Source organism: Delphinus delphis, chromosome 1 (assembly GCF_949987515.2).
Source record: "Delphinus delphis chromosome 1, mDelDel1.2, whole genome shotgun sequence".
Lineage (NCBI taxonomy): Eukaryota > Metazoa > Chordata > Mammalia > Artiodactyla > Delphinidae > Delphinus > Delphinus delphis.
Window position 1 is genome coordinate 127,348,734 of NC_082683.1, and position 19,914 is coordinate 127,368,647.

The window sequence follows — 19,914 nt, forward strand, 5'->3', positions numbered from 1 at the left end:
TTTGCTCCCTGCTGGCCTGTTTGAACTGGGACATTGGTCTTCTACCCTGCTCTGAGATTTACACCATTGGCTCCCCTAGTTTTCAGCCTTGGAACTTGGACCAGCTTTCCTGGGTCTCCAGCTTGCAGGTGGCAGACAGTGGGACTTCTCCACAATTGCATGAGCCAATTCCTCATACTAAATCTCTTTTTATATCTGAATCTGTATTTATACTTATATGTCTCCTATTGGTTCTATTTCTCTGGAAAAGTCTGACTAACACAGACTAAAAGGAAGAACCAGCAGAACAAACAAATAAAAACCAAGAAGGAGAAATCCATAATGGAGGAGGAGTTTAATGTCCTGGAAGCTAAGTGAAGAGTTTCCTTCTCCCTTCTGTTCCTCCTTCCATCACCCTCTTCTTCCATCCTGAAGCCAGAAGCAGTAGCTGGTGGAGGGAAAGAAAAGGAAACGTGGGCAGGGCTGTGCAAGCAGGGTTGGCCTTACCTATGTGTGTGCTGTGACCACTCATCTCATCACCCAAAAGTGTCTCGTCTTCCACTTTTCATTCAACAACACCTGGCAGCTACATGTCCTTAGAAAGGTGAATGGCTTCGTGCACTCTGACTTCTGGGTTTTCTAGGTTTTAAGAGTTTGCTACCAGTGGAGTAGAGTGGTAATACCCAGTTGTTATGGGCTGAACTGTCTCCCCGCCACTTCATATGTTAAAGTCCTAACCCCCAGTACCTTAGAATGTGACTGTCTTTGGAGCTAGACCTTTAAAGAGGTATTTAAATTTAGGTAAAGAGGTAATTAAATTCCTTAGGTCTGCTCACCTGAGGTTGTGGCTTATGAAATTCATACCTGTGACAGCAATCTTAGAACCAAATAAGAACCAAATAAGAACCAAATAAGAACCAAAATAGAGCTAGGGTGAAAGAGGGTAAGTTGGAGAAAAGATGAAAAGATTGTTCGAGAAGGACCAAAATCACCAGGAGATGGGCGTAGGAAGGTATGGATTCCACTGTTTGCCTGCTGTCATCGTGGGTGACACCTCAAAACCAGGCATAATCCTCTCAGTTACACACACACACACACACACACACACCCCGAAATTTTAGCAGCCTGTAATCATACCTCCCAACCCAAAGGAATTATCTGATGGTTGGAATCTGTACTCTTCTCTCCAGCAAAGTATCCCACAAAGTTCAAGGAGAATATTGTGTAAGATGATTTTATTTCACGGGGCAAAGTTGCTGTAATATCCAACAGGATCCCACTGTAGCATTAGAAGCCACCTGTAGTAAACACATTTTATATATGTTCAGCGCTGCCGCAATAGCTGTTCCTCTGCCTTTAGGAGTGCTGCTTGTTATTATAGCTCATGGTAATCAGGCAACATGCAAGAGCAGGTGATGCATGGAACAGGTTCCACGTAGGGAAACATGTTTTTCCCAAACTATTCTCCAAACATATGTTATTTAGCCATTGAGGGCCATTTATTAAACACTTCGTGGTTTTCATGAAGAAACTACTATGCATTATAGCTTTTGCCTCAAATCACCAGAAAACTTAAACTATTTTGGTTAAATATCCCTTTAAAAGCTGACAGAAGAAAAGAATATCTATTATAATGTGGAATCATCTAAATCCCCAGACTGTTATTCCCGCCCAGTTGGACATGGTGACCATGCACATTCTTCTGGGTTAATGCAAGCTTGGAAAGCCAGAAAAGCTGCATGGGCATGGGCTGGCTGGCTGGCTTTCCCCTCAGGAACCCTCAACATCATTTCCTTCTGCCTTTTCTGCTAGCGCTCGGCGGCTTTTCACACCTGGGAGAGCCTGATGTCATAGGTGACCATGTTGAAGTTGTCCCAGGCAAAGAGCTTCTTCTCCAGGGGGTTGTAGTCGATCATGCTGCTGTACTTGTAGCGGTTCTTGAACGGGACCATCAGGGCCTTGCTGCTACCGGTGCTGGTGTCGTATGCGAAGTTGACGGTAGCATCAGGCAATGAATAGCTGCTGATGGTATACAAGGTGCTGCAGATGATGAAGGCGTTGGCGACCGACTGCTTACGGATGTTAGTCTCCCAGGTTTGTTCCAGCTCCAGATTCTCTGGGTTCAGCTTGGAGAGGACAATGGCGCCTTTGGCTGCCTCCGTGCTGTAGATGACCCAGAGGCCTGTCTCATCTACTGCCAGGTCGATGTCTGTGTAGCCGCCCCAGGAATAGGGGAACTGCCCGTGGTAGCCGGCTCCAGGGATTTCCTTCTCAGCCTTCAGCGTCTCGGTGCGCAGCTCGTATCTGATCACCGTTCTGGACTCCGCCGCCTGGAAGTAGAGGCTGCCCTGGTACACCACGGCGCCTGTGCTTTCCAGCGGCCTGGGCAGCACGTGCACCTTGGAAGGGTAGCCCTGCAGGAATTGGCTGATGAGGTCATACTCAAAAACCTGGCGGATGTCTGTGCCCACTGTGTCGATTCTCCACGTGGTCTCCTGGGTATAGGGGTAGGCGGCCTGGGGGTCTCTCATCCACACGCCGTACTTGCCCGTGAGTGTTTCAGCTGTTCTCAGAGTGACAGGTTCTCCTACCCAAATGAGTTCTCCACATCCTGGTGAATTAAAACAAATACCATGTAGCCACCATCTTTCCACAATGTGGAATCATGGCAGAGCCGGTAGAAGTGAGACCCCCAGAGACAGACCGTCTGGGTTTAAACCGGGCTTTGCCACGCATCACCTTATTTTGTCACTTATTGTGACTTTCAATAAGTTACTTTGCTCTCTAAGATTCAGTTTTGTGATTTATAAGGGGAGATAAGAGTAGTGTTTTGGGTAGTAGAGCTGTGGTAAGTTTTAAATGTAATTATACATGTTAAGTGCTCGGTTTAGAGTAAATGCCCAGTAAATTTTCTGTGATCACTATGTGATATCAGAGTACAGTTGACCCTTGAACAACATGGGTTTGAACAGTATGGGTCCTCTTATACGTGGATTCTTTTCAATAAACACTTCTACTCAGTATTGGTTGTAAAGATGAAGGCTGCACAGAGGGCTTCACACTGTATTTGTAATATTTGACTTAAGCTGGGCAACGTCTCATGATGTTCATTGCATTACTGTTTATGGCTTTCATGTCTGATTTATTTCATTATTATAAAAAATGAGACAATAATCAAGTCATTATAATAATCTCTATAAAACAAGTTTTTCAAGCCCTTCCCCAATGGACCACATACTTCAGCCATCATTTTACTATTTTTTTTTTTGTGGTACGTGGGCCTCTCACTGTTGTGGCCTCTCCCGTTGCGGAGCACAGGCTCCGGACGCACAGGCTCAGCGGCCATGGCTCACAGGGCCAGCCGCTCCATGGCATGTGGGATCTTCCCAGACTGGGGCACGAACCCGTGTCCCCTGCATCGGCAGGCGGACTCTCAACCACTGCACCACCAGGGGAGCCCCAGCCATCATTTTAATATAATAAAATCTCAGTATGATTTTTTAAATGAAGAGTTGGTTGAAAAACTTAAATTTGATCGAATCACAATAAACCTCTGTATTTTAATGGGCATCTCAATTTCCTTACAGAAAGTGGAAACTCTTTGTTGCCCATATCTCGGAGAATCATATTCTGAATATCTCAAAACTCTCCATCCTCATGCATGCCCTCTGTACTAGCAATAACTGTCAACAACATGGATAGTCACTGTCTCTGAAAGACACAGCCCTTGTCTTAAAGTCAGGCTTTCAGGGAACACCTTTCAGAGGGTCAATTGTACTTTTCCTAAATACTCAAAGTTCAGAAAAGGTACCTTTAGTAACAGACACTATACTGGGATGGTCCATGGTGTCTCTCTGTCCCCAAGATAAAGATATGAAGGATCTACTGAAAAATGTTGTTTTTCAGGTGCAATCAATTCTATATGACAACCAAGTGGGTGGAACAAACACATCTCTCATCTTCCCTCAGTGCAGCCCAGTCCCCATCCCAAGTGTAGATGATAAGATACAGAGCTTTGCTAGGGAAAGGCCAACATCCTGCCAGTGTGCCCTGGAAAGGGAGCAGAAAGGGGCTTCTGTTCCTCTTCCCCTTTCCTGCCTCTGCTCCCAGGGAGGTTATTTGTCCACCCCACTCCCCCATAGTGGGCTGAGCAACTCTGAATGCAGAGCTAGACACAGATAAAGACCACATTGGTACAGCAGAGGAGAAATTGAACTCCATACCAGTGCCTCCCTCTTCACTCCTGGGTTGACCAGATGGACTCTCCTTCAAGATTCGGGAAGCAGGAACCTCAGTTAACTCTGACTTCAATTCCTGAAAGTCCGCGTTCTCCAAATTCCATTTAGAAACTATATTAAAAGAAAGAGGCAAAACTACTGTGAGGAAAAAGGCCTAAGGATAGACTATGTTGAGAATGGGATTTAAATAGGCTTCCAAAGACATGAGGATGTTTGAGATTTGTTTTAAGATAATAAATGGGGTTCAGGGAGGGGGAGGGACAATGAAACAAGATTGGGCTATGCTGACAACTGTTGGAGCTGGGTGATAGATATGTTAGGGTTTGTATTATTCTCTCTACTTTTGTGAATGTTTGAAAAATTCCATGATAAAAAGCTCACAAATAATAAATTGCATAGCAATGTGCCTAGCACAGAGTAGAGTATTCAAAATAAAGTAAGCTTGTACAAAATTAAAATAATTCCCACTAGAAGGTCTGATTTATGAGTAGGTGAGGTGTGATGCAGGGATATTGAGAAAATCCTTAGCATTTTCTGGGACGCCAGAAATTCAACAATTAACAATTCTCTGCCTGACTTAGGTGTTTTTTTCTCCTGTCATAATGCAAATGTTCCCGTAAGAAGTAACATATTAAGCTTTAACGTGCTCGGCTGAAATATTCTGTCAGATCCCTTTCCAAGACCATTTTAGACAAGGAAGAGAGTGTGCAGGTTTCCTACAGGAATTTGGGAGACGGTTTGAGCCATGGAGAAGGGAAGAGGTGTGGATGACACTGGTTAGACGTTAAGTCATCACAGTGTATCACACGTTGCTACTTTGACTTAGGATCATGGCATATAGCAGCCCTTGAATACAAGGAAAAAGCACAGCCACAGGAGCAGCTGTTTTAAAATGCAGGTTGGATTATGGTTCAGGTATGATGAGGCCAACAGATCAGGAGACAATCGCCATTAAAAAGATAGCTCGTTATACTCACTGATCCCTAGAGGAGGGGGGACCCCACCCCATAGAGGGCCACACGGTGAAGCACCAGGGTTCATCAGGAGGGAGGGGGAACATGGGTGAGAGCTTTATTTTGATTTCCAGGGGAAGGAATGAGTGAGGCAGGGTAAGCAGGTTTAGGATTGGCTACTCTGAATAATTTCTGCAGGCTCTGAAGCGTAGGAGCTGTCCCCAGTTGTCTGGTACCTGGCCCGCATTGATCAGGGCAGGAGAATAGTCGCCCTGAGTGTGAGACCCGATGGAGGAGGGGTTGGGGGTGTAGGCATCGAATTGGTTCATTTGCGTATGAAAGGTGTGCTTACAGGTGAGCCATTTACCATCTTTAAGAATTGGCTAACCCTCTGAGGGGCAGTCCCTCCTGTTATCAGCAAGACCCAGATGTCAAAAGATATGCTTAAAACATCGGCCTTTTCTCTTGCTGAACGTCTCAGGCAGTCTGACCTGGCCCCCAGCCCAGCAGAATAGCAGGGAGGGCAGTCAGGGCAATGCCTGTGGCTGGGCTCCCACACAGCCCAGAAAGTCAGGAAGACATTCTCTGTCTTTCATCACTTGTTAGCTTAACTCTTCTAAATTCACCTCTCAGGCAATGGAACTCTTAACCCTCCCGGATGTGCCACATTTCATCAATCTTCAGCCGCACATTCTTTCACATTTTCACATGTCTGGAATCAAGGTACCCTCTTATAGTCGCTGGTATTCAGCTTAGGTGAACTACAGTACTAGAAAAGGCTCCTATAAGGAGGTAGGGAAAGCACCCAGCTAAGAAGTGCTAAGGCTTGGGCTGGGCCAGGGCGCTGGGGTTGGCCTTCAGGTGTAGCCCCTCCACCTCCCCTCCCGACCCCACAGCAGTCTCCACCCCTGCCTTTCATGCAGGGGCCTGGCCTCCAGGGGAGTGTTCAGCTGGCCTCCAGGGGAGTGTGACTGCCCTGGAGGGGGTGCATGCTCACATCCTGGGACGTTCCTCAGTCTAGACTGGGCCGGGTGACTGGTTATGAACTCTAAGCCAAAACGTGTCGCCAACTGAGGTCATCCTAGATATGCACTCCACACTCCAGGGGTAACTGGGAGTACCCCTAGCGATATGGAAGGTCTTCGGTGTCCGCAGCCTTGGGAAGCTGTTTATCCATCCTGTCAGCCAGCCCCTCTGGAGCACCTATTAACTGTTAAGACTAGATGTGGAGAAAACAGGTGAATAAGATACAGCTGGTCCATGGTTCCCTTTAGGAATGGATAATCTGGCAAAGTCCTCTTGGCCAGGAAGTAACATGGGTTCATTCCAGGCTACTTTGGGAACCAGGATCGGTTGGACCATCCAAACAGTTGCTGGAAAGTCCTGGGAAGTTAATTTGGTTCCTTGAATCTCCTTCTCCCTGTCTGAAGAGCTGTGGAGGTGAGGAAACACCTCCGTTCTTCCCTCTAAAGATTGCCTAGACCTAGGAGGGTACCCAAGGCAGAGGCTGCTCTACTAGGTCAGATGTAGGTTCCCTAGACCAGACCAGTCCGGGACCTGCGTGGGCAGCATGCGAGAGGAACAGGGTGCCCAAGGTCCCCTGTTCTTCTGTGCTGCCAGGAATAGGTAAGTGTGAGGAAGCCCCTTCCTTTACGAGGGGCTGACAGAGCTGTCTTCAACCGTCCCAGCCTCCTGAAGCCCAGGCCTCTGCCCTCTGTCTGCCTCTCCCAACCACTTGACTTATCTCTTAGGCCTAAAACACAAGGAGAGAGCCCTGACTCCTGGCTGTCAGAAGCCACCACCCCCTGCCTTGCCTATGCAACCTCTGACACTGACCAGAGGCTCATACACGGTGGCCGTTTCTCAAAGTCATGTCACTGAGCGAGTTCCCTGAGATGAGCTGTTTTCCTTTCCTTTGTACCTTTCCTTAGACCACTGTTCCTCAGGATAATTCAAACTTTGTTTCCATTAATTCAGAACATAGGAGCTGGTGTCAAGTAACGTGAAGTGAGAGAGAAATACTGCAGTGACATCTGTACCAAGCTGGAGAGTTCCCTCACCCCACCCCAGCTCCCTGCCCTTCAGCTCCTTGACTCGCAGTTGCCATCCATCAAGGGCTACTGTGAGCCTGCCCTCCCCTGCACCTGGCTCCTTCCTCGGTGCATCTGATACAAATTATTTCACTCTGTGAGTGTAGCTAGGATGGTCATATAATTCAGTGAGAACTTTTACTGAAAAGAAGATGTATGTTGAGAAAAGTAGAGGCACACACCTGCAAGTCAGTGAGAAGAAAATTCAGAAAAATGGGGGACTTCCCTGGTGGTCCAGTGGTTAAGACTCCACGCTTCCAGTGCAGGGGGCTCGGGTTCAGTTCCTAGTCAGGGAACTAAGATGCCACATGCTGGTGCGGAAATGCCCTCTCGGGAATTCCCTGGTGGTCCAGTGGTTAAGACTCCGCACTTTCAATGTGGGGGGGCGCAGGTTTGATCCCTGGTCGGGGAACTAAGAGCCCCACAAGCCACGTGGTGCAGCCAAAAGAAAAAAAAAAAGAAAGAAAGGAAAATGCCCTCTTTAGCCACAGGGAATAAAAAAAAAGTGAGGGGGAAACAAACCCAAACAGGCATTTTCCCAGGTAACTTCATTGAAGACATTTAAAGTACTGGCACTGAAATACTGAAAAACAGCTTTGTAAGAGATGATTAACAGGTATTTATGGCTCTTTCTACATTTCAAAGCAGTTTTATATAAATTATTTATGTGATCTGGTGCCTTCAAAAGTTTTAGAGAAATAGAATAAGGCTTTAGAACTGCAGTCTGCCCCTAATTTAACTATTGCCACCACTTACTAAGTGCCTCCTATGAGCCAGGTCCTGTGCTAGGCTTTTGCTATCATTACCCCTATTCCACATAACAGTCCTAAGAGGGAACGTTATGATCTTCGTTTTGCAGAAGAGGAAACTGAGGCTCAGAGAGGTTAAGTTACTTGCCCAAGGTCACACAGCTGGTAAGTGGTGAGACTAGGACTTGAACCCACGTGTGCCATCGTCATGGCAGTTGTGAACCTTTCCACCCTGTGGTGGGGATGTGGGTCAGTTATAAATGTACTGCCTGTCAGTGCTGAATGCACCCTTCCATAGATGCTCTCTCAAAAAAAGAGACATTTCTCCTTTAAAGTGAGTATGATGTTAGGCTTTCTCAGTAGAGGGCGCTAGAGGGACACAGTGCAGGGGTGGGGGGGCGCCCAGTCTCCTGCAGTGTCCCGCAGGGGCTGGGCTGGCAGCAGGAGTGTGAGGACATCTGGTGGAGCTCTGCCTCAGGCACTTGCCAAGGATGTGGTTCTTCTGTGACCTTGCAGCCTCAGCCTGGCCATAACGTTTCCACGACCCTCTCAACACCACACCCAGAGTCCTTGCATGGGGACCCCCGTGCTCTGCAGACCTCTGCAAGCCCCTACGCTGGCTCTGCAGGGCTCCTGCAGCCTTTCCCAGACTCAGGAGATGTCCATTCCACCTCCAGCCTGGGCTAACCAGCCAGCGTCTCTGCTCCCTGATGGGCTCAACCCCACCTTCCTCAGTGATGTTGGAACCCATTCCAAGTTTGTCCTTCCTCTGTACCCTCCCTCAGCCCTAGGGTGCCATGTGGGGTTTATTTTATCTCATAGTTGCTCTTTCATCAGTTAATTCTTTATATTGAACATCCCTGACTTAACCTGCTATGTGGTATATGCCTCCTGCTTGAACTGAGACTGCTTCCAGAGGCTCTACACTGCTCAGCACCTCAGGGGGTGACCCACTCCTGGAGCTGACTCAGATTCCAGTGGGTGGCTCATGCACACACCGCTCCCAGGCGATTTTCCCAGAGAGACATCTTCCCGTCAGCTCTTCCTCCCCTACACGTGCCTGGCTGGTGCCCAGTTCCTTTCCTGGTCCCACCAAGGTCCTCAGGGCTCTAACCAGGGGGTCTTTCTCCCTGGCCCCCTAACCCCCAAACCCTTTGCAAGAACCACACCTCATGTGCTTTCTTTGGGGTAAACAAGAATCACAATAAAACATAAGGTCGTGCTTCCCTGGTGGCGCAGTGGTTGGGAGTCCGCCTGCCGATGCAGGGGACGTGGGTTCGTGCCCCGGTCCAGGAAGATCCCACATGCCGTGGAGCGGCTGGGCCCGTGAGCCATGGCCACTGAGCCTGCGCGTCCGGAGCCTGTGCTCCGCAACGGGAGAGGCCACAACAGTAAGAGGCCCGCGTACCGCAAAAAAAACCCCCAAAAACATAGGGTCAGAGAATGGCTTCCAGAATGACTGTAAGGCCAGTTCTCAGTTGGCAGGTGGGATGGTTGGATTGCAAATCTGCTGGGTGCTGCTTGGCTGTGTCAGCCAGGAACACCTGGCAACGGTCAGATGCCCAGAGTAGAGTCGCCTGGCATAAGAAGCAAAGCCTGTGGGAGAGGATGCAGAGCCCAAAGGAAGGGAAGCCGTTGCGTGAAGGGGCCTGGCTGAGCCAGAAGTCATAGTTTCCTAATTCAGTCCTGCCACGTACCAGCTGTGTGACTTTGGGCAATTACTCAATTTCTCTGAGCCTCAGAATTCTTAGCTCAAACTATAAATGATCCTCAGTAAAAATGTAACAAAACTAAAATTTCTCTGGAATGTTTCAAAATCACTCAAATTTCATTCTGAATGTGGGAGAAAAACAAAAAGAGGTTATGAAAAGATTAAGGACTGTATTGTATCAGACAGCTAAAAATTTTTAGGGCTTTTGTTTGTTTCTATGAAAATTCAGTCCTTCTGCGGTTGAGAAGTTCATGTCTATTATAAAATTTTGGAAATATTTTCTTCATGCTCTGTCGTATTTATATACTTATGTGTAGATATATAAGCAAATGACGTTGTAATGATTTTTGTAGTTATTTTCCATCACTGCCTGAAAAGTTAGGTCAGTATTATATACATGAAGAGGATGAAGAAAAAGAAAGGTGCCAACATAATCACAGGTTCTCGTGAATACTCTAGAAGGTGAATATTAGCTAGCAGACTACTGCCCTGGGTGCTGCTCCAACATATACTGTTTCTGGAATCAATGTGTGTTACAGAAATGATATGTACACGTTGACATTTTGATCTATAAATGACATTCTTTTTTTTTGGCCGCACTGGGTCTTCGTTGCTGTGCGCAGGCTTTCTCTAGTTGTGGTGAGCGGGGGCTACTCTTCATTGCTGTGTGCAGGCTTCTCATTGCGGTGGCTTCTCTTGTTGCAGAGCACACGGGCTTTAGGCACGCAGGCTTCAGTAGTTGCAGCATGTGGGCTCAGTAGTGGCGGCACGCGGGCCCCAGAGTGCACGGGCTTCAGTAGTTGCAGCGCATGGGCCCAGTAGTTGCGGCGTACAGGCTCTAGAGTGCGCGGGCTTCAGTAGTTGTGGAGCACGGGCTTAGCTGCTCCACGGCATGTGGGATCTTCCCAGACCAGGGATCGAACCCCTGTCTCCTGCATTGGCAGATGGATTCTTAACCACTGCGCCACCAGGGAAGTCCCTATAAATGACATTTTTAAACAGTGGAGCTCAAGCAAAAGAAGCCCTTCGTAGCTATAATCCATTTACTGGGTGGTCACTCAGTGCCAGGCACTGTGCTGGATGCTCTCCTGCGTTACTTCTAATTGGGGGGATTATTCTCCCCATCCTGTAAGTGAGGAAGTGAATCTGCAGCACTTGTGTTGAGCAACTCTGGTGCCCCTCCCTGCATATCTTGCCCACCTTTTTCTAGCCATTGCTGTGTCAACCTCTGCAAGAACAAGCCTGGTGCTCACATCTGTGGATCAGGGAAGTGCAATATACCCCATGGGATGATCCTTGGCCAACAGAGTATCGAATCTGGGAAGGAATGCTCCCTTTCTCTGTTGCATTCTACACAGATTCTCAGAAGTCTTGATGGGGTACAGCCTTTGCTGCCCACCATGGGGACCAGTTGAAGAAGGGCCCTCCCCCACTGCCCCATGCTGGTTCTCTTTCCTTCCCTGTCACACTCTCCCCTGTCCCCGATTCTCCTCCCTGGGATCGTGGCCCATACAAACACTGCACACAAGCCCTCATCCCAGGTTCTGTTCTCTGAGAGTCCAAAGCAGACGAGAAATAAAGGGGAAGGTGGGATTTCTCTTGTGACGCTATAAGCAACTCTAGTTTCTCTTTTGGTAATCTGTATTTTCTATTTATTTAAAAGATTTAAAGATTTCTAGACATTTCACTACAGAATTATTACTACAACATCTTATATGCATATATTATTTCAACTCACACACACACACACACGTATAAACAAGTGACTTCCATGATTCTAAGGACTTTTTTTTTTTTTTTTTTTTTGCAGTACGCGGGCCTGTCACTGTTGTGGCCTGTCCCGTTGCAGAGCACAGGCTCCGGACGCGCAGGCTCAGCGGCCATGGCTCACGGGCCCAGCCACTCCGCGGCATGTGGGATCTTCCCGGACCGGGGCGCGAACCCATGTCCCCTGCATCGGCAGGCGGACTCTCAACCACTGCGCCACCAGGGAAGCCCCCTAAGGACATTTTTTTTCTATATAATAACTACACAATAAAGAAGATGGTGGTGACAGTTCGAATTACAGGTGGAGTCAGGAAAAGTCCACCTCCTCAGGCCTTTCCTCTGCCCACTCGGCCTCACTAAGCCCTCAGTCCCACACCCTCCATCCCTCACTTATTGCCTCTCCTGCCTAAAGCACACCTACACCTGAATCCCAGCCGCACCAAACACCCCTTTACTCTCAAATCTAGGACCTTGAAGCACATCTTTTGTTCCAAGCGCTCTTTCCCTGATGTTTAAATGTAGCTTTTCTGTCATTCATCTTTAGGTTCTATAAACTAGAGGTCACGTCAGGGTCCTGAAGAGCCACTGAACATCGGGGGAGGGGCTTGAATTCTAGTCCTGGCTCTGCCACTAGAGGGCTGGTGACCGGGAACCTCTGAGCAGCCTCTCTGGGCCTAAGTTCCACATCTGCACAAATGAGCCAGAGGCATCAGATGCTCTCGAGGCCCCCTTTCCAGCTATACATTCTTGTACTAATGTAATTTCCTGCTCACGAAAAACCCACTGCTAGAAAAGAGCTTCCAAGTCTGTAGTTCACTATAATGGGCTGTTGTCTTTATTTCAAAAGTAGAGCAGCTGGAAAGGACAAAAAGAAATATAAAATCAGGGCTTCCCTGGTGGTGCAGTGGTTAAGAGTCCGCCTGTCAATGCAGGGGACACGGGTTCGAGCCCTGATCTGGGAAGATCCCACGTGCCATGGAGCAACTAAGCCCATGCGCCACAACTACTGAGCCTGTGCTCTAGAGCCCACGAGCCACAACTACTGATCCCACGTGCCACAGCTACTGAAGTCCGCGTGCCTAGAGCCTGTGCTCTGCAACGAGAAGCCACCGCAATGAGAAGCCCGCACACTGCAATGAAGATACAATGCAGCCAAAAATAAATAAATAAAACAAATAAATTTTAAAATATATGTATATAAAATCAGAGAACACATTGAATAAATTCCCAAAAACTTGTTAAATGACCACAAGACAATAAAAAAAATGTTTCCTCTATTTTCTCTCTCTCTCACATACACACTCTCTCTCTCTCTCTCTCTCTCTCTCTGTCTCTCTCTCATGGGTTCTGTTCATTCAGTTAACAGTCTGAAATACGTAATGCCTCATAACACTTCTATTAATAATGATTCTTTCATTTGTGCTCAAAGACTCAAGTTCAGCAAGTCTCAGCACCATCACTGCTCAGCTGTTCAACCTGGGATCCCTTGGCATCTTGTGACCTTACTTCCCTTCATTGTAGAATTTAGAATTGGATCTTTTCCAACTCTATCAATACAGGATTTTAAAAAATCCTTTATACCTTAGAGTCATTTCATTTGAACCCTACAAAAATCATTATTCACAACAGGAATTTTCATTGCCACGTTATGGGTGAGAAACCAAGGTGCAGAGACTAAATGACATGCCCGAGGTCACACCCAGGCACGGACCCTTGGGTTTTCTGGTGTCACATCTGTGCAGATTTTGCCTTTCATGCAGAGCCTCTTTAGAAGATAATTTCCCTTCATTTTATTTTGAAGATTTTTCAAAGCTTTTGAAAAGATAACAGACAGTACAACAAATCCCCCATGTGTCGTTCACTTAGATTCGTCAACTGCTAATATTTTGTCACATTTGTATCATTTTTCTTTCTCTCTTTATATATTTACAGTCTTTGCAAACCATTTGAAAGTAAACTGTAGACATTCTGATGCCTCATCCCTAAGTGCTTGAGTATGTATCTCCTTAGAACACGGATATTCTTCATAACCACAATACCATACCTCACCCAAGAAACTGAACACTAATCCAATAACACAACCTGATAAGCAGTCTATATTCAAATGTCCTCAAGGATCCCAAACCTGTCCCTTGTAGCTTTGTCCCCCTGGATGCAGGGGCCACTCCAGCATCATGTACTGCCTTTGGTTACTACATCTCTACAGTCTCCTTTAATCGAAAACAAGGCCCCCACCCCCAGCTCCCTTATTTTTTCTTTCTTGATGTTGACATCTTTGAAGAGCCCAGACTAATAGTCCCCTAACTGGATTTGCTTGCTTGTTCCCTCATGATTGGAAAACTTATTAAACAGTGAATATTTGGGAGCAGAGTTTCACAAAAAGTGACACAAATACTTTCTTCCCAACTACTGGGAAGAGTGTCCCTCCTCCCTCAGTGTACACTCATGGACTCACCTGGCAGGGACCAGGATGAACAGAATGACATCTCAGGTAGCAAAAGCCACTTCAAAGTGACTTAAAAGCAGAGGTTCTAGGGGTGGGATAGGGAGGGTGGGAGGGAGGGAGACGCAAGAGGGAAGAGATATGGGAACATATGTATATGTATAACTGATTCACTTTGTTATAAAGCAGAAACTAACACATCATTGTAAAGTAATTATACCCCAATAAAGATGTTAAAAAAAAAAAAAAAAAAAAAAAAAAAAAAGCAGAGGTTCTCAGATTGGACCAAGAGCAGGAAAATTTCCAAAACAACATATTGAGGGAACCCACACTGGGTTGCTGCCTCTTTATTTTGCCCAGGAAGGACACTTAAAAAAAAACCCTACCACCTATCATCATTTCATAAATCTATTGTCATTTCATAAACAGAGGTCATTTTAACAACAAAAGGTAAGCGTCAACAATCTCTGAACAAAGACTCACAAAAGGACAGTTTTCTAAAAAGGATAGTTGGCAACTTTCTACTGATCCTATATATTTGCATCTCACCTGGTCTTTATATTTCTCATTTTGCTATGGATTGTGAAAACTGTCATGGGTAGGCACAAGAAGTCAGAACCGGGGCTTCCCTGGTGGCGCAGTGGTTAAGAATCCGCCTGCCAATGCAGGGGACACGGGTTCGAGCCCTGGTCTGGGAAGATCCCACATGCTGTGGAGCAACACAACTACTGAGCCTGCATTCTAGAGCCCGTGTGCCACAACTACTGAAGCCCGCGCGCCTAGAGCCCGTGCTCCGCAACAAGAGAAGCCACCGCAATGAGAAGCCTGCGCACCGCAACAAAGAGTAGCCCCCACTCGCCGCAACCAGAGAAAAACCCTCACGCAGCAATGAAAACCCAACGCAGCCAAAAAATAAATTTAAAAAAAAATAATAAAAAAGAACTCAGAACCACGAACCTCAACAGAACTCTTGGGAGCTGACTCACTAGCAACATGTGAAAGTGATTGCTTTGCCCTCCCTAATTTGTCTGACTCACGCTAGATGCGTGGTCTCCAGGAGAAAGGAGAGGGCAGGAAGGACAGGCCTGGCCACCTGTAACAGGTTTCCGTGAACCGTGCCACCTTCACCCCATGGTGTTACCTTCCTTGGAGCCTGGTGGCACGTCCTCAGAGGTGCTGCGGGCCTGGGGACACAGGCCCCTCCTCAGGCTCGCTACCTCCTCGCTACTGCTTTCCAACCTCCTGGCCAGATCCCCGTTCTCTGCCTCCAGTCGTCTCTTCTCCTCCTCCAGAGCTGACTTGTCACGGACGAGGTTGCTGTAGGCTAACTCCAGCTCCTTCTGCAGCCCCTCCTGGGTGTCCCAGGGCGTGGCAGCCTGGCCCAAGGTCAGGCGATGGAGGAGGGCCTCCAGGTAGCTGAGCCGGGCTTTGGTGGACTCCAGGGCCGCGCGCTGTTCGCTGCTGTCTCTCTGCAGGTCCTGGATGGCCGACATGGCCTGGCCCTGCTCGAGGCAGCTGGACTCATTGGGGCTGGCCACGCTGAAGGTGTACTGGCATCGGCCACTGCGGTCGTTGGCCTTCCGGAACTGTGCTGTCCTGGCACCCACACCCCATACCAGACAGGCCAGCAGCAGCAGCAGCTGGACAGCTGGCATCTCGGGCCTGCAGTGGCAGCAACGTGCACAGAAGCCCTCAGAGCAGCCGCTGGACAAGGCTCCCTCTGAAACTCTCCCCTGCGCCGCGAGGTGTCTGGCTGGGTGGCCCGGCTGATTCCTGCCCTGGCTGCACAGAGGTTTATATATACTGGGGGAGGCAGCCCTGCGTGGGGGGAGGATGATGCGGTCACGTGAGGCTGGGTGAGGCCGTGCACAAGGGGGGGCGCTGTTTTCACACTGCCAGCAAGAGTCTTAGAAAATGACCTTCCAGAAGTCTGTTTTGAATTTCTTTTAAAAAAGAATGTCCCACTTTATGCACCCCACATCCCCATAGCAGGCCTTATATCCCCACCCTGTTTTCCCACATACACTCACACATACCCACCTCATTGAGCATGACTACTTGTGTGTCCGTTTCAACAAGGATTTATTTCTAGTTCCTATTTCCATTACTCTGCAAACTTTATTGAGAACCTGCTCTGTGTCAGGCACTGTTCTAGAAAACGGGGATACAGCCATACTTAAGACACAGTCCCTTTGTCCCTGTAGCAGTGACGGAGATGAATAACAGCCAGGCAGGATACAAAGGCAGCATGCCGCCAGGCTTAAGGGAGCAGCAATGCTTTAAAAGCAGTTAGAAGCAGAATTCTTCCCCCGCCCCTCCCTTTAAAACAAATGTGGCTGTATCTTTGGGAGGACGTTCCGATTCTAGTCTTGCTTCTCAGGTGCCAAGGTCAGTGCTAGCCTCTAGACTAGTTCTCACCACATGTGTACGTGTGCATGCAAATGCCATTGATCTCACTGATGATATCTGTGGAAGCCTCCTCAGGAAGATTTTTCTTTTTCTTTTTTTTGCGGTACGCGTGCCTCTCACTGTTGTGGCCTCTCCCGTTGCGGAGCACAGGCTCCGGACGCGCAGGCTCAGCGGCCATGGCTCACGGACCCAGCCGCTCCGCGGCACGTGGGATCTTCCCGGACCGGGGCACGAACCCGTGTCCCCTGCATCGGCAGGCGGACTCTCAACCACTGAGCCACCAGGGAAGCCCAGGAAGATGTTTTTAAATGTATGAAATATATAGGATTGCAAAGGAAACATATATTGAAATACTACTATCAAAAATTTTTTTAATTGAAATATACATGTCCTTTTTATTAACGTCTTAAAAACAAGGTCAAGCAGGGGGGTATCTAATTTCAAAGTAGTTTTGCACGTAAATACTATTGCATGCTAACTGCAACAACTGTAATGAAATGTAAAATGTCTGTGATCTCTATTGGTGACAAAGTCGCAGGTACTGCTAACACAACTTTGGATTTATGGCTAGATCCATATGGAAGGAAATGTTAAACCCAAATTTTACTTCAAAAGTGGTAAAAATAAAGATGTCGTTTTTTTCCATCCAAATTCATGAGCTTTCTGGACCCTAGGTTAATAATCCCTGCTTTATATTAATAAATCTAAAGAGAAACAAAAACCCCACCAAATATGCCAAGAAGAGGTCAACGCAAATCAGAACGTGTGCAGCAGCCTCATAGGTAACTTTTTAAATAACATTTGCATTTAAGCAATTGATGTTGTCTGATACCAATAACATCTTAAGTATTTTTTTTGTGTGTGTGGTACGCGGGCCTCTCACTGCTGTGGCCTCTCCCGTTGCGGAGCGCAGGCTCCGGACGCGCAGGCTCAGTGGCCATGGCTCACGGGGCCAGCCGCTCCGCGGCATGTGGGATCTTCCCGGACCGGGGCACGAACCCGTGTCCCCTGCATCGGCAGTTGGACTCTCAACCACTGCGCCACCAGGAAAGCCCATCTTCAGTATTTTTGAAGTAAATATAATATTTCAGATGTGCCCTGGCAGTCTCTGCTCGAGATTGAGAAAATACATTTTGCTCTAAAGATTCTATTCTTATTTGATTGGTTCTAAAGTTAGACTTGAACTTGAGACACTTGCAAGTGGGTGTCTGTTTACTGCTGACTAAAGGGTACTATTCTCAGTTCCTGAATCAGGTAATAAACATTACCAAAATGATTTTTTTTTAATATCTTATAGTCAGCAAGAACCGAAGCAAATCTGTTTGGCTTTACTCTTAGGAATGTTCTCTTTCTGTTAAAAGGACTAAGATCGTTCCTGGGCTGCCGACTCCATGGAGGAAAAGAGTTCTGGATAAAGAGAAACGTAAGTAATTTTGCTGCATTCGGTTTGCTCAGGATAACTCTGCTTGTAAAGGAAGAACATAGGACTAGAAATCAGGTTTTCTGACTTCCCTTGAATTGATTTCCTTTTTGTGATACAGCACTGCCTCGGATAATCCAGGAGCACACAATCTGTATTTCCCGGGGCTTTTCCAGTCAGTTCCCAATGCCCTTTAGTGAATTTTTGTCTTTTTCACCCACACTTTAGCCCTCTCTTTTGCTTTATCTCCCCTAAGCTGCAGGCCAGTCACTGTTGAGCTGTGTAGGTGCCAGTCAGGGGTGAAGAGTTTAACAATCCCTGGCATTTTTGCTTGGACCAACCCAGTTTTTGACTGTCAGGCAAAAGCAATCATTCTCAACATTCTGCATGGTTCCTGGCAAATGCCACTGTGCTTAGGGAAAGAAATGTGGCTGCTGGGTTCATTGACCTTTTCTCTATCACTGTGGTTCACTGTCCCGTCTTCCCCCTGGAGCCAGATATGATAAGGACTGACCAGGCCCTCACATTCTGCCTTCCTCCCCTGACCCGTCATCACGACCCCTATTTACACCTCACTGCCAGAGCTCTGTCTGCTGCCCGCTCTTAGCATCTCCCTCTCAAAGCCCTCATGGAACACTCGAGCCACCAGGGCACTTACTGATGAGAAAGGACAGGGACTTGCCAAGGTCACACAGCCAATGAGTGGCAGAACCAGAAAGAAAACCGAGGTCTCCAGATTCCAAGGTTTTCCATCTTCTCGCCTAAGCCTAGTCTACCCAAGGGCCCACTAATTGCCCAGAATACGTGAAAGACTCCAGTCACTTCTTCAAGGAATCACTGCTCTAGGAAATGAGCTAGCTTCCTATATTCCCATTAAATAAAGGCCTTCAGTGAAGCAAACCCATGCATACCCTTGAGTTTTCACAGCTGATTTTACAAAACTGCATCCTTTCATGAAATAGAGTTATTTTCCTAAAAGCAGAGAAAAGGTTCACTAGAAGACACAGGAAACTTTCTAGCCCCATGAACAGCAATAAACATGTGGTCGGCTTCCTCCTGCCCTTTTCACCCTTCTGCCTTTCACCACCCTCCCCGCGCCAGCGCCCGACTCCCCGCGCCAGTCTCCACCTCCTGGAACCCTGCACATGGAGACCCCTTTCCCTCTGACGAAACCCCGTCCACTCCAGATTCGCCGTTAGACTGTGTGTTCCAGTTGCATTTCCTTTCCGGAGTGTGGAGCCAGGGAGTCTCCGGCTCAGATGCTCCCGGCAGCCGGAAAGGCGTGCGTCCGGCCACCCACAGAGCTAGGTTTGTGGCCGGAGCAGTCACGGAAGGCGCTGGCCTGGGGCCTCCGTGCAAGATGGGGGCAGCAGGGGGCACGAGGGAGCGGCATGCTTAAGGAATATCCGTTACATAATTCGTTTCGAGGTTGTGTTTATTTCCGTTCTTTTAGCCTGGAGTTTAAGCTGGTTGGCTACTGGTTTTCTTCTGCATTTCTTCCACGAGAAACTGGAACCTTCATGAGGGTAGAGCTGGGGACCGCTTGGCTCACCATCTTGTCCCCAGGGTCGGGCAGATATAAGCGCTCAATACATTTTCAATGGATTCGTGGATGGGTACCTACTTCAAGCGGAAATAGAACACAAAAGAGCCCTCAGGCATGAGAGTAAAGCCATGGATGGTGCCATCTTCTGGGCTGCTCAGGACCCTCTGGGCGCCGCCCTGGGGTCTGCCAGCAGGGCTCTCCCAGCTGGAGAGGAAGGCTTTGCTGGGGACACACTCCTCTCCCCCAAATGCACACACATAGCCTCAATTGGAATTATTTTATGTATGCCTTTATTTCACTACGGATAAGGAGGCTTACTACAAAACACTGGTGAATTAAAATGGTAACTTACTACCATGAAAATGAGGACCAGGGAAGGGACTGATGAGACGCAGTCTTAACCCGGGAGCTCAAGGCACCATTCTCCACCCCGCAGCTTTCCTCTGTTTCCCGGATGGTTCATCATTGAAGTGATTCATTATTAAGCACCTACTGTGTGCTAAGGGCTGTGGCACACACAGGAATATGTAGGAGGTGGACCCCATCCTCAAGGATCTCTCAGGCTGTAACGCTGGGTGGGGCTGGTGGAGTAACCTAAGTGCTGGAGAA

General features: G+C 47.8%; 1 protein-coding gene across 1 annotated transcript; it reads right to left on the minus strand.

Moving 5' to 3' along the window:
* Positions 1-1,205: 1,205 nt before the first annotated feature.
* MYOC (myocilin) lies at positions 1,206-15,684 on the minus strand. The gene is made up of 3 exons (XM_060009464.1): positions 15,072-15,684; positions 4,203-4,328; positions 1,206-2,590 (listed from the first exon to the last, which is right to left on the minus strand). The coding sequence occupies exons 1-3, from the start codon at positions 15,583-15,585 to the stop codon at positions 1,806-1,808; spliced, it is 1,425 nt and encodes a 474-aa protein (XP_059865447.1). The 5' UTR covers positions 15,586-15,684; the 3' UTR covers positions 1,206-1,805.
* Positions 15,685-19,914: the final 4,230 nt, after the last annotated feature.

Excerpts from the sequence above, each read along its gene's own strand:
- MYOC (XM_060009464.1), bottom strand. The coding sequence starts at position 15,585 with ATGCCAGCTGTCCAGCTGCTGCTGCTGCTGGCCTGTCTGGTATGGGGT. Across the intron at positions 4,329-15,071 it reads GCCACCAGGCTCCAAGGAAG|TTTCTAAATGGAATTTGGAG; the intron begins GTAACACCATGG and ends CTTTTAATATAG. Across the intron at positions 2,591-4,202 it reads GAGTGAAGAGGGAGGCACTG|GATGTGGAGAACTCATTTGG; the intron begins GTATGGAGTTCA and ends TTAATTCACCAG.